Source organism: Penicillium chrysogenum, assembly GCF_028827035.1.
Source record: "Penicillium chrysogenum strain IBT 35668 chromosome Unknown utg000001l_segment0_segment0, whole genome shotgun sequence".
Classification (NCBI taxonomy): domain Eukaryota; kingdom Fungi; phylum Ascomycota; class Eurotiomycetes; order Eurotiales; family Aspergillaceae; genus Penicillium; species Penicillium chrysogenum.
The window spans coordinates 8,905,412-8,918,574 of NW_026622749.1; the positions used below are offsets into that span (position 1 = coordinate 8,905,412).

The 13,163-nt window shown below is 49.6% G+C and overlaps 7 protein-coding genes across 7 annotated transcripts; 2 read left to right on the forward strand and 5 right to left on the reverse strand.

Moving 5' to 3' along the window:
* Positions 1-333: 333 nt before the first annotated feature.
* On the reverse strand, positions 334-1,365 carry N7489_003511 (D-2-hydroxyacid dehydrogenase family protein; the record flags this gene model as incomplete). The annotated part of the gene is made up of 1 exon (XM_056709266.1): positions 334-1,365. One exon carries the CDS (start codon positions 1,363-1,365, stop codon positions 334-336), a length of 1,032 nt encoding a protein of 343 aa, XP_056573568.1.
* A 336-nt stretch (positions 1,366-1,701) lies between these two features.
* On the reverse strand, positions 1,702-2,412 carry N7489_003512 (uncharacterized protein; the record flags this gene model as incomplete). The annotated part of the gene is made up of 2 exons (XM_056709267.1): positions 1,702-1,937; positions 2,010-2,412. 2 exons carry the CDS (start codon positions 2,410-2,412, stop codon positions 1,702-1,704), a joined length of 639 nt encoding a protein of 212 aa, XP_056573569.1.
* A 240-nt stretch (positions 2,413-2,652) lies between these two features.
* Positions 2,653-4,189, reverse strand: N7489_003513 (cytochrome P450; the record flags this gene model as incomplete). Its single annotated transcript, XM_056709268.1, has 5 exons — positions 2,653-3,056; positions 3,116-3,715; positions 3,765-3,827; positions 3,893-3,998; positions 4,058-4,189. The coding sequence occupies 5 exons, from the start codon at positions 4,187-4,189 to the stop codon at positions 2,653-2,655; spliced, it is 1,305 nt and encodes a 434-aa protein (XP_056573570.1).
* Positions 4,190-4,782: 593 nt separating this feature from the next.
* N7489_003514 (lysozyme) lies at positions 4,783-5,518 on the reverse strand (the record flags this gene model as incomplete). Its single annotated transcript, XM_056709269.1, has 2 exons — positions 4,783-5,322; positions 5,381-5,518. 2 exons carry the CDS (start codon positions 5,516-5,518, stop codon positions 4,783-4,785), a joined length of 678 nt encoding a protein of 225 aa, XP_056573571.1.
* An 824-nt stretch (positions 5,519-6,342) lies between these two features.
* Positions 6,343-8,463, forward strand: N7489_003515 (putative C6 transcription factor; the record flags this gene model as incomplete). The annotated part of the gene is made up of 2 exons (XM_056709270.1): positions 6,343-7,606; positions 7,664-8,463. The coding sequence occupies 2 exons, from the start codon at positions 6,343-6,345 to the stop codon at positions 8,461-8,463; spliced, it is 2,064 nt and encodes a 687-aa protein (XP_056573572.1).
* Positions 8,464-8,959: 496 nt separating this feature from the next.
* On the forward strand, positions 8,960-10,348 carry N7489_003516 (putative guanine deaminase; the record flags this gene model as incomplete). Its single annotated transcript, XM_056709271.1, has 1 exon — positions 8,960-10,348. The coding sequence occupies one exon, from the start codon at positions 8,960-8,962 to the stop codon at positions 10,346-10,348; it is 1,389 nt and encodes a 462-aa protein (XP_056573573.1).
* A 248-nt stretch (positions 10,349-10,596) lies between these two features.
* Positions 10,597-13,127, reverse strand: N7489_003517 (uncharacterized protein; the record flags this gene model as incomplete). The annotated part of the gene is made up of 6 exons (XM_056709272.1): positions 10,597-10,796; positions 10,849-11,118; positions 11,176-11,390; positions 11,451-12,778; positions 12,840-13,022; positions 13,101-13,127. 6 exons carry the CDS (start codon positions 13,125-13,127, stop codon positions 10,597-10,599), a joined length of 2,223 nt encoding a protein of 740 aa, XP_056573574.1.
* Positions 13,128-13,163: the final 36 nt, after the last annotated feature.

The window sequence follows — 13,163 nt, forward strand, 5'->3', positions numbered from 1 at the left end:
TTTATGTATTTGTGTAGATATTTAGACATTTAGACTCGTGAACGTGGACCTCTAGCCGGTGATCGTACGCATTCGTCATTCGGTGAGCCTCCACATGCAGAACAAGCCCACATTCTCGGCTTCATTCTCGAAATGGTAAGGGACTGGGGTAAATTGGACTCTGCACTGTCTACGTCAGCAATTGAATTCCTCAAAGAAAAGTTTGAAACCATTCCACAATTCCTGTTCGTAGAGTCCGACACTCTCGGATGGTTCCTGATCTGCATTGTATTTTCACCTTTTCATTTCTAATGTTGAACTCAGTTTATTTCCTATTTACATGTCTATTGTACATCAGTTCATCCTATGTAGTAGCTCCTGTCCATTTAACCACCGCTCCAAATTCTCAGCTGTTTCGCGATACCACCCCCGCAATAGCTCCTCCTCTCCATATCCCATGTGGGGGGAAAGCAGAACTTCACTGCGTCCATCTTGGCCCCAGTGAGTAGTACGCCAAGGGCTATCGAGAGGTAATGGTTCCAGGTCAAAGACATCTAATGCGGCGCCACGGATGCGGCCCGCATTCAAGGCCTCGAGCAGGGCCTGCTCCTCAATCAAGGGCCCACGCGAAGTATTGATGATCAATGCAGACGATCGCATATTTGCTATTTCAGCCGCCCCAATGATTCCACGGCTTCGATCCGATAGCACACTGTGTACACTAACGATATCGGCATGTGCGAAGAATTCCTCTTTAGACGCAGCGACGGCAAATGTCCCCGCTGGCAGACCCTGAGCGTGGGCTTGCTCGTCCGCCTTTTCCTGTGTCAAATTTGTTGACCATGCGAGAACTTTCATCCCAAACGCCAGAGTGCCAATATTTCCTACTTGGGACCCGAGTTTCCCCAGGCCAAGAAGTCCCAGTGTCTTCCCGGATAAGTTGATCCCAAGGGAGCCTTGCCATGCACCACGTTTGACCGCTGCATCGTCGCGTGCTATATTTCGGGCAAGCCCCAATATCAAAGCCCATGTATGTTGAACGGTCGAATTCACACCGGGTGGACGGCCCTCGGTGCCTGCAACGGCCACATTGGAACGTGTAAATGCCTCGAGATCTAGCGCCAGGTTGCGGGTACCCGTGGTCAAAAGGAGTTTCAAATTTGGGAGAGAGGCAATTGTATCGGCTGCAAAAGGTGTCCGCTCGCGCATTGCTAAGATAATATCGAAGGGAAGGAGTCGTTGGACAAGAGCAGCATGTTGTGCTGGATTGCGGGGGTCGAGGGTTTCGGGGAAACTGGAAATTTCAACTCGCGACTCGAGGGAAGTAAAATAGGCCGGTGCAATTCCCTGATAATCGTCAAGGATTGCAAACTTGAGCGGAGCCATTACAGAGATGAATATATGAGAAAGGAAAGAGGGCAAAGGGTATCGGGGGAGCAAGAAATTCCTGGGGAAATGACGTCGGCAGTTTGTTTATCCACTCAACTATTAACTACGGAGTACCTAGTTAGGTAGTGTACCTAGGTAGGTACATAGGTACCTACACACATATGTGAGTAGTAAACATACATTTTAATTTAGCTATACCAGCAAGACATTGCCAGGCATCGAGGTAGTATGTATTCTAAACCTATCCCGGTTTGGTAAATGTCCCTGATGCATATACACCTGTACATATTCATCTCCCGTTCCAACAGTAGATCTATATGAACATTGCACCCCCTATTGTGAAACTGGATCCCTCATCATCAGGAAAAAGGATTCTTGCCCAACACCACCAAATTGTGTGTAATCCATAACTACCTCCTCTAATATCTTCCATCCGTGTTTGAGGTAAATGGGAACACCCTCGGGCGTACCCTCAAGGAAGATGCGTGACTGGGAGGCATCTGCTTTTTCCATGCCCCATTTCAAGACAGCGGAACCAAACCCTCGCCCTTGATATTCCGGCAGGGTAGCTAGCAGATCGAGGACTGGTGAACTGTTTGAGCCAAAAAGAACCCCTGTCGGGAATTTGGGGGGCTACTTACCGATATCGTTCTCTGTCGTGTATCGCTTGCGACTCTCCTCTAGGAGCTTTTTGAAGCCATTAAAAACACCCTTGTTCATTTGTTGGGGTGCATGTGGAATGGAGTCCTTGGCCAAAAACACTGCTTTTTCACTTAGAGGAACCAGACTCGGACCAAATGATGCTGGAAACTGCCAACGGCTGTAGGTCGCCAGTTCCCCACTGACTGGATCATGGATCTTGAGGACGTGCATATTGGGGTTGGCAAGATGTTTCATTCCCACAACTATTTTGTATTCCTGCACTCTGCTCAGGGTGGTTCCTGGAAAAACTTCTTGGAGGTAACGGCGGCCTTGAAAGCTTTGCACGTTGACTTTGGCAAGTGCTGGTCCATCGGGCTCGGTGGCATATTTGATGAGATCCATGATTCTTCTGCTATAGAAAAAGGATGATTGGGAAGCGAACAATGCAGAGAATATCCCTGAAATCTCAAAGAAGATATACTGGATATACCTAGGTAGCTTGGTGTGAGTCAAGAGACACTAATCCCCTTCGGTTCCCCGTTCCCTCGGATTTCCCCTCATTCAGCTCAACTTCGATTTCTTAAGATGGAAATAATGCCATAACAATATTGTTTTCTATACTACAGACTGCATTCTTGATTTCTACCCCTTTCGCTTTCTAACCTCCAGCTTTGCATCTGGATCACTGAGCATTTCAAACCCCATCTCCACAATCCTGGGTGTCACCCCTTCAGGGATCCTGACATCATAAGTCAAAAGAATCTTCGCCAGAGCAATCTTGACTTCATTGCTAGCGAAGAACCTCCCAGGACAAATTGGCTTTCCAATTCCAAAAGCAATATGCTCTGGGCTCGCGGATGCTAGTGCTGCCGCAGTATTACCGGATTTGCGAAGACGAAGAAAACGGTAGGCATCATAAGAGAATGGATCGGGGTACACTGCTGGATCCCACATAATGGATGCATCAACGGCAACATTCGTTCCGCGAGGGATAGTCATGCCGTTGGGAAGAATAACATCTTGCAGGGCTTTTCGCTCAAGATTTACTGTGGGGGAGTGAGTCTACTATCTTGAGAGTACTGATGAGTTGGAAGTAGACGCGTACCTAACAACCCCGGTTTGAGCCGTTGTGTTTCCTTTACTGCGCTGTCCAACAGCTGCATCTTGAAGACGCCTGCAGTTGTCCATCCACTCTCCTCGATAGCTCTCTGTGCTTCATCTCGTAGAACCGGAATCAGATCTGGGTGCATACAAATATCCAGTAGGGACTGCTTGAGTAGCTCGGAGGTTGTGTGCATTGCGCTTATCGCAAATGCGATTTGCGCTGCAGCGGCATCATAGGGGCGTCCGGCAGCGGTTTCTTCAAGCCACTGTATAGTATCCTCAAACTTTTCCGTCTTACCAGGCTCAATGGATTGAGACTGCCCGTACCCCCTGCGGTCGAAGATTGGTTGCAACATAGCCCGAGCAAGGCGAATTTGCTGACGGCACTTTCTGAGTTCTGGTAAAAACCAATGGACCAATGGACGAAGAAAAGCCGGCAAGGCGCGGAGAGATCGAATCCCCATAAAGGTATTCATCGACGAAGTGAGAATTAGCTCTTGCCACTTAGGATCACGAGCTAATTCAGGACCGACGAAGACAGATGCTGACATTCGCCCAATGAAGCGGACTGCGTGTTGAGACCAATCAACGGTGTGCCATTCTGAAGAGTAAGTCAGTCAAGCATTCTAACCCGGTATATAAAGACCTACCATCGTAATCCGTCCAGGTCTCTTCTAGAGCCTCCGTAAGATGTTCATGAAACAGCCCACACTCTGTGATGGAAGGCCATATTAGTGAGACTCCGATGTGAATCATGGGTCCTGAAGCTGCCACGTACGACTGCTCTGATTGTTCAATTTTGCTTTGGTGACATTAATAAGTATCTTCCTGGGATCAGTAACAACTCTCTGACCATCCATCCCGGGGTATGCCGCAAAATATTGCTGTATGAAATCGTGTCGTCAGTTCCCTTCACTCATCGGCAAAGACAACTGCAACATACATCGTGGACAAGCGCCTGATGATCTAGATCCGGACAGTTTTTCAGCCACTCTGTATACGATGCTGGGAGAATCACCCGAGAGCCAAGATTGGTTATGATGCGGAATGGGCCGTCAAACTGAAGCATGTACATTAGACGCAGCGTTTTTGTAGGAAAGGAGCCCAACTTGCCTTCTGAATTCCTTCTTTGATTAAACCCCTGGCATCTGACATGAACTTTGACTGAGCCTTTTTCAAAGTTATGTCTCCGGAGTACGAGTTGACAATCGGTATTGTCAGTTCTCCCGTCCGGCGCCATGCGAGGACAACAAGGAAGCCCAAGAGGGCTGTCGACAGAAGATATACGCCAGAAAGATCTTTCATAAGAAAGCCATCTGAGTGAAAAGCAAGATATGACATTGTATCTTGAAACTTTTGTCCCCATCAGAAGCAAATTGTCTAGACAAGGGACCATTTAAGTATGCGATGAGAATATAGATGCGAGTCACGTGCACGTCCCTTTTAGGTGCCCGGGATCCGTCACGATGAATAAGAATGAGTCACTACAACATAACATACATTATATATTGTATGGCGTCTGGTATATAACGATCAATTCCACTACCATTCAATCAAATAGGTAAAAACGGCTGAGATGTACAAGTATCTGCGCAAAACGAACCAAAATTCAATGGGTACATATCCATTGTACATCTTGCGGGAAATTCTCAGACCAACTGACTACCTTTAAGCAGCGGTCTTGGCAAAAGTCTTCAGAGAGGCCTCACTGCCATTCCAAATTTCCGAGTCACCTCCGAAGCTATACGCGTCCGAGTTCTGCCAGAAGCTCTGGAAAGGCCAGCCACCGGGGATAGTGCCGACCGAAGTGCTGTATCGAGCCAGAACCAACGGGTAGTCCTGACTGAACGCCGTGCTGCCACCAGTGCAGGTGTTCCACCAGTCGGCGGTGGTGTAGATCATAGGGTAGCGGCCAGCGGCGCTCTTGTAGGTCTCGCCAAAGTCCTTGATCCAGGAAACCATGGCTGAATGGCTGAGCCCATAGCAGGTTGCGCCGGATGGGTTGTATTCAATGTCCAGCATGCCGGGCAGGGTTAGGCCATCATCAGACCAACCACCACCGTGGGCGATGAAGTACTTGGCTTGCGCGGCACCAGTGCTACTGTCGGGGTGGGCAAAGTGATAGCCACCACGGATCAGATTGGCGCTAGTGGCACCCTGGTATTGGCTCGAGAAAGAGCTAGAGATGAAGCTGGTACCCTCAGTCGCCTAGTATAGTTAGTATTGTGACGGATGACGGATTCGTAGTAACTTTGGGAAAACCCACCTTGATCATGACGAAGCGGGCACCGGCAGCAGAAGCACCGGCAAAGTCCACTTTAGGTTGATAGCCAGAAATGTCGAAGCCCTGGACACTGGCGCTGGCAGCGGTGGCGAACAGGAGAGGGAGGGCGTTAATCTTCATGGTGAGATTGCGACTGAGACTGGGATTGTCAACGGAGAGTGTATTAAGTGAATGTAAGTTCGTGACCAAGATTTTGGGAGGGGAATTGAGGGCTTATTTATGTGTTTTCCAGGCAATGAAGCTTCAATGTAGTTGCAACCTCGGGACCATAAAATCACACGGTCATGCAGTAGCAAAAGGTTGTATAGTGGAAACACGAGGGTCCATTTCTCTCATCCCACTTCAGGTATGTACAATGCAGATCGGTTCCTGCATGTTGTTTTGATGTTTCAACGCAGAGCTAGACTGGTCCATATAGCATCCGGGGAGGTTCCATGAAGGGACTCGGCGTATGTGTATGAGGAAAAGTGCCTACCAAATTGAACAGATATTGGATACTTCAACTTGAATTTTTGTCTTTGAACACCTCCAATACGGTCATATAATAGAGCACTATACAGAGTATATAGTGATTGTATCCGGAGACGAGGAACTGCAAAGTAACCCTAAAATCCCTAGATAGGCCTGATGAAACAGGGATATTGAGATATAATTACCGGATAAATGTAGAAATACGGGAGATAAATATAGAATAATCGACTAATCGAACAATCGAACAATCGAATTAATCTCAAAGCCATAATCTCGCAGAATGATAACTCTTTCGGCCATCGGTGCTTCGCCTATGTAAGCGAAAGTAACCCCGGGGGATGGGCTAAGCTCTTCTCCCCCCACTTTTCCATATCTTCCTCTCTCAATACCTACAGTACTATGAACGTGTGCTTTTCTTTAATCACAATTGGTGGCTGTGCTCGGGAAATGGATAGCTTAAGTGACCCCCGACCATGAGCACATCTGGAAATAAGGATTTCCGCGATCAGCTGGGGAAGTTCCGCTTGGATTCGATCAACACTACCCCGACCTGGCCTCAACCAACCCCAGTTCGTCATGAGTCTATAGATGTCTCGCAAGCTCGCAGCAAACGAGTATCAACAGCCTGTGACTTTTGTCGCAAAAGAAAGAAGAAATGCGACTTTCGATACCCCAACTGTTCCGCCTGCACCCGCGCCGGAGTCCGATGCACCATACCCCCGCCCGGTCCTCAAGTCGCTAGCGCCTCCGTTCCCCGAGACCAGCTGGAAAATTTGCAGAAACGAGTACGGTGGCTGGAGGAGGTTGTCCGCCGCAAGTCGGGCCTTTCGGTGTCGGAATTGCCGACGGGAACACCGGTCGATGGCGAGGGAGATCCGGATTGGTGGTATCAGGTCCCCGCTATGATTGCGACCGGGGGTAATCGTTCGACCTCAATGCCGAGCCCTGCCGGCAGTGGTGGTTCGTCCGCGACTGCAGGACCCTCGGAGGCATCGCCGGGAGTAGGAACCGAACTCCCCAACATCGGCGAGATCTTTCGCGATCAGCTGGAGCATCGCCGACCGTCAGTTGCACGACCTTCCTCCGCGCCGCGAGTCATGCGCTTGTCGTCGTTGGAGGCAGCGGAACGGCTAACGGGGCAGTATTTCGATAGTATTGGATACCAGTACCCGTTCCTGTCCCGTCCGGAGTTTATGGCCCATCTGCGCCATATCTACACGGGTGGTGTTCCATCGCCGGAAACCCATCACTCTTATCATATTGTCATTGCTATTTCGCTTCTGATTGGGTCTGCAGACCCGACCCAGGCAGCTGAATTTTACCATGCCAGCCAGGAGACGCTTCCACTGGCGTTGCAAAATGAAGACTTGCCGGCTGTACGGGCACTGCTGGGGTTGGCCTTGTATACCATGTTTGCGACTGCTGGCCCCAGTATTTGGCATGTGTTGGGTGCGACAATGCGATTGTCGATTAGTATGGGTCTGCACAAAGCGCGGTCGTATCCTAGCATTGCCGAGGAGGAGATGGCCAAGCGCGCCTTCTGGAGTCTTTACAACCTGGACCGTCTCATCGCTAGCACCTTGGGTCGGCCATTGGGAATTGCCGACGACGATATTAGCGTGGGTCTTCTGCGAGAACTCAATGACGATGAAACCGAAGCGCCTGGCGCCAGCGCGATGACGATCCCTTTGCAGGTGATACGTCTGCGGCGAATATTTTCACGCATCTATCAATACTGTAAGTGAATTTGAGTCTCACCTGCTTGTTGTATTCATCTGACCGTTTCACTTGTAGTATATAGCAGCCTGCCACGACTGACAGCCCAAGAAGCTACCGCTACGCTCAGTCGATTCCGCCATGAGGTTGATGACTGGCGCATGACGGCTCCAGTATATCCATCCGCACTTCTCTATTCTACCTCTTATTACGATTATCTCTATTACACAACACTGCTCTTGATGTACCGCCCCAGCCCACGCAATCCGACGCCCGACATTACCAGTATCATCAGCTGTGGCGAATCCAGTATCCAAGTCATTCGATCCTATTGGGACAGCTACTCAGTTGGCAAGCTGAAATGGATCTGGTTAACTCTGAGTCAAGTTTATTTTGCTGGTATCACTATCCTGTGGTGCCTTGAGCAGAATGCGCGCTCATTACGCGAGTCTCAGCCTGCCCCCTGGCACCCTGAAGAACAGACCATGCGACGTGCTATTCAGGCGGTTGTCGTGCTTTTGGAAGAATTTGGCAAGCGTCGGCCTGGGGTGGACCGGTTAGCAGAGACATTCCGGCATCAGAGTACAGTGATCTTCAGCCAAATGGCCTATCAGCAGCAATTAGAACAGCAGCAACATCTCCATCACCCACAACCTCAACCACAACCACCTCCGCCACCACCTGCACTCCTTCCACCTCATCCAATGTCTTTGGCCGCACCCCCTCCACCTCCAGTTCCACTTGCCCCAGTTCTCGACGACGTGTTACTCGTGGATGGCAGTGGGACTGTCCCAATGATCGACCCGCAGATGGCGGAACAACTCTTCTATTCCTACAATTGGTTCCAAGAGGAGATGGCATCATACTATACCCTTTGAACAAATCTTTTTCTCTGTATTTAAACCGTGCTCTATTGGGGATAGACGGAGTTTTTCCACTGGGCTAGGCTTTTTGCTTTCATGTTAATACGTTTGGGAGTTCGTCACAAGTAAAAACAGGAGAGACCCGATCAGATCAAGCAACCTTTCAATGTCTGCGACATGATCTTTTATATAGTTCATGGCCACCAGGGCAGATATAAAAATGGATCGGTACATACAATTAACACTGCGACTCAACCGAAAGAAATAGACTCTTCAGATTTGAAGTATAGAAGACTTATTTTTGGATTTCAGCTGAAATGAAGAACACCACAATCACAGGTTGTCGATGTTCAGGCTTCCACAGCACCTGGGCACCTGCACCTGGGCATCTCCATATGCCGATTATTAATTTCCCGCTCACCTCCATTCATCTCCATTTCCCTTTTATATTTTGAGGAACTACAGCCATCATAGTAGAGCCACTGGCCATCGTCTCTTTATTTTGTGTATCATGGAAGAACTCGACAAGAACGCCACCCCGGTCTCTGGGCTGCCACTCGGCTTTCATGGCACAGTGATCCATTCCCGAAGTCTGGATGACCTCGAGATCCTGGAGAATTGCATTGTGATTGTGGGAATAGATGGCAAGATTCAGGCGCTACAAGCAGATGTGGAATCGGACCAGATCAACTCCATTGTCTCGGAAAATGGCTATGTGCCGGACGTTTTCCCAGTGAAATATCTCAAGCGCGGGGGATTTCTGTGCCCCGGCTTTGTTGATACTCACAATCATGCACCGCAGTGGGCACAGCGTGGTGTGGGAAGAGGGATTTCCTTGCTCGACTGGTTGGATAAGGTCACTTTTGCCCACGAGGCCAAGTTCCAAGATCCGGAATATGCCAAACGTATGTACGCCTCTTGCGTGACGGGTTTTCTACAACAGGGCATCACCACCGCATCATATTACGGCTCTCATCATGGGCAGGCAACTCGCATTCTGGCTGATGTCTGCTTTGAAAAAGGACAGCGCGCTCTGGTGGGCAAGTGTAACATGAATCGGAATGCCCCGGACTGGTATCGGGATCCGTCGGTGTCCGACTCACTGCGCGAAACGCGTGAGCTCATCCACCACGTTCAGAAACTTGATCCGGAATCCCGTCTGGTGAAACCAATACTGACGCCACGCTTTGCGATATGTTGTGAGCCGGAATTACTGGACGGGCTTGGTGCCATCGCCCGTGAACATCCCGATCTCCCAATACAGACCCATTTCAATGAAGCAAAGCAGGAGATCGAGTTCACGCATCAGCTCTTTCCAGAATTTGATACGGAAGCTGATCTCTATCAGCGATATGGTTTGTTGAATGATCGATCCATCCTTGCCCACTGTATCTTTTTACAAGAAGGAGAGATGCGTCGCATCCAGGAACTTGGTTGCGGGATTTCCCATTGCCCAATCTCCAACACCACCATGCAAGATTTTATGGTAGCACCTGTGCGAGAGTATCTGCGCCGCGGTATCAAGGTGGGCCTGGGAACTGATAGTGGTGGTGGCTACTCGTCATCCATACTGGATGCAATGAAACAGGCTTTCATTGTATCGAATGCGCAGCAGATGTTGACCCAAGGACGGGACCCTGCGCTTTCTTTGTGCGAAGGCTTCTTTCTCGCCACCCTAGGTGGTGCGCAAGTGTGTGGTCTCGATGACCGGGTTGGTAACTTTGCAGTTGGCAAAGAGTTTGATGCGCTCGAAGTCCATACCAATCTTGGCCAAGCAGGAGTCATGAGCCCAGTCGAAGATGAAGATACCCTCCAGGTGATATTCGAGAAGTTTCTGATGACTGGGGATGATCGGAATATTGTCAAAGTCTATGTGAGCGGTCGGTCGGTCAAGCTTTGATGGTCAATCTTAATTTATGTGCAATGGGAAATGAGATATGATATAGTGATGAGGTACAATGTGAGAATAAACGCCAACCCCCGTAGCCCATTCCGTAGGGGTATCCAAAAGATCATTTTCGACTCCTGCGTACCCAGGATATTGTATATTAAAAATAAGAGATGCAAAGTGCACCCAAGAAACAGTGATTACGGCAATACATGGAGATAGAAGGAGGCCAAGATGAAGTTGAGATCAAGCGTTGCTGATCACTCCCAAGTTCCCTTCGGGGGCCCAAAGTAGCCACGCGCTGGTAACTCCAGGTAGGGCGTGCCTCTGCCGTCGGCTGTTGTCTTCGACACGATATTTCCCCACCAACTCAACGAACCTGCCGGGAGAGTTATGCAAAAGAAGATGATTACCGTCGCGACTGCAACGCCGCAGTCTAGCGCGGCGGATAACACATAATCTGCGGGCAGTCAGCAAAAGACTCGACGATGAAGGAGAAACGATAAATGTACTGTATTTCGACCACCACGCGGGTTTGCGGCGACGGAGTACGCCATTGAATATCAAGTTGACTATCCACCACGAGGAGAAGCTGATACCTGTAGCGGGTGGGACCATACTCATTGCACCGAAGGCGACGGGCCACGAGATGTAATTGACAGCTTTCCAACGACGACCTAGAAGATAGGTAATGACTACCGCCGCCGGTCCGACCAGGAAAAACCAAAGCAAATTGCTGTATATCTGCCCCGAAGAAAACAATCGGCCTGGACCAACAGCACCTGAAGGTTGATTAGCTTTGTGACCTGGCAGAACATCGACGATAATATGGAACTCACCCCAAATGAGAGACGAAGAGTAGGTGACTTTTCCATGAGGGCAGATGAAATTCCCCTCGGCCTCGGGGGTGCACACACCATCAATTCTGGTAATCATGAACACTGTCACGCCACATTGAACGATAGCCCCGATGAGTGTGGCAAGGCCTTGAGCTACAAACAGAAGCCGTGGGGCGATGTGCATATAATGAGCCAACTTCATATCGGCGACAAACCTAATACGGCGTATCGTGTTAACACGTATTAATTTTCTTTTGGGACAAAATGTAACTCACTCGAGTCCTTGCTGGACGGCGACATAACCATAGAATTTGAAAGTCATGTTGGCCACTGGCTGCCCGAGGAAGGCATATCCGCCAATGAATTCCGTGAGCAGGTTGAGTTGGTTACTGCTGATATTTGTGAGGGCTTGGATGACCCCAACAGGAATAAAGTAGACCGCTGGTAACACGAATGCCACAAGCACACCCCATGCCGGTAGACCCGTATGCCACACCTCGTTGGTCACAATGCTCAAAACGAACATCAGGACAGTAACTGCGGCAAACCACCACCAGGGTACGGCTCGATATGAAGACATCAGTCGACTATGGACGTCTTGTTTGCTGGTCCCTTTCCATTGTTGCCACAAGTCTTTCCCATGATACAACGCGATATGGAAGAAGATGCCCGTCAAGTTAGCAAAGGCAACACCGAATGTGATTGCAAAGCCAGCCGGTAGAAACATGGGCGAATAGTCTCGATAAGCAGTTTCGTCAATACTCCCACCCGAGCCCATGATACGACTGGTGTTATAAGGCATTCCAGTATTATCGAAGGTGTCGGAGTTGAGTAGCGGCAGGTGTGCGGAATACCAGGTGTTGGTGTAGTAAACGAGCGGACACACAAGCCAAAAGAAGAGCGCAAATGATCCCATCACATTAAGACCAGCCCAAAAGGGAACAAGTAGAGGGCTCTGATTAGCGTAGACAACCTGGGCCCAGTCGAAGGTCAATACCGACATTCCCAGTCCGGTGGTTTGTCCAAAGAGCTGGTTCACCACTACGTTGGATGGCACGATCCAGCAGATGAAGGCGAATGTGCTGAGACCCGTAAAAAGATATCCCGGGACGAAGTACCAGATGGCGCCACCGATGAAAACATAAAGAAAGAAGCGGAGACGTGTGAGTTGCCAGCCATCTGCGATAAGATTGGAGCGAGAATGGAGAGTGGTCAATAGTGCTGCGTTTGACAACACCTGCGGCCAAAGCATCGATGCCGGGCCGACTAGCCAGCGCGAGGCCATGCCAGCTAAGCCGAAGCCAAACAATTGCGTGGTAACACACAATAAGACTTCAAATCCACCCTGCGATGGCATGTTATAGAACTTGACAAGCGCTTCGATAACTTGGGTGGCAGCAGCAGACCCAATAGAGACGTTCGCCATGATTGTGATCAAGGCATGTTCCTTGATATTGAAATCCCGGTCGGGATTCAGCAGTCCGAGGGGAATCCATTTCGCCCAGGCACATCCTAGTGGGAAAGCTAGCAATTGTGCCACTAGAGCACTGATTTTCACACTGGGCTGTCGTAAGCTGAAGAACTGGTTCAGTCCACTACCGACCTGTGCCGGCGGTTAGTATTATCTTGCCGATCGCCCGGTCGCATAAAGCCATAAGACATACGATGGTGAACACAATTCCAATGGTCCACATGCGGACTGTATTAACAGGCAGCGTCAAGTCATTGACTGGCTGGATGACAGCCCGCACCTCGGGAAAAGGCGAATCATCGGCTTCATAGGGTAAGATCTTCTCGGCATCCCGATCGTGAAGGATGGCAATTTCATGTTGGTCCGAGAGAGTGTTCTGGGACGTGAAACAGTTAATTTAACTACGACATAGATATGCGGGACACCTGGAGAGATCCGAAAAACGGGCACCCACCTGGTTCTTCTCCGCTCCCTCCATCATGAACCCGGTCTGCAAGAGCCCCTAGCAAGTAAGGGA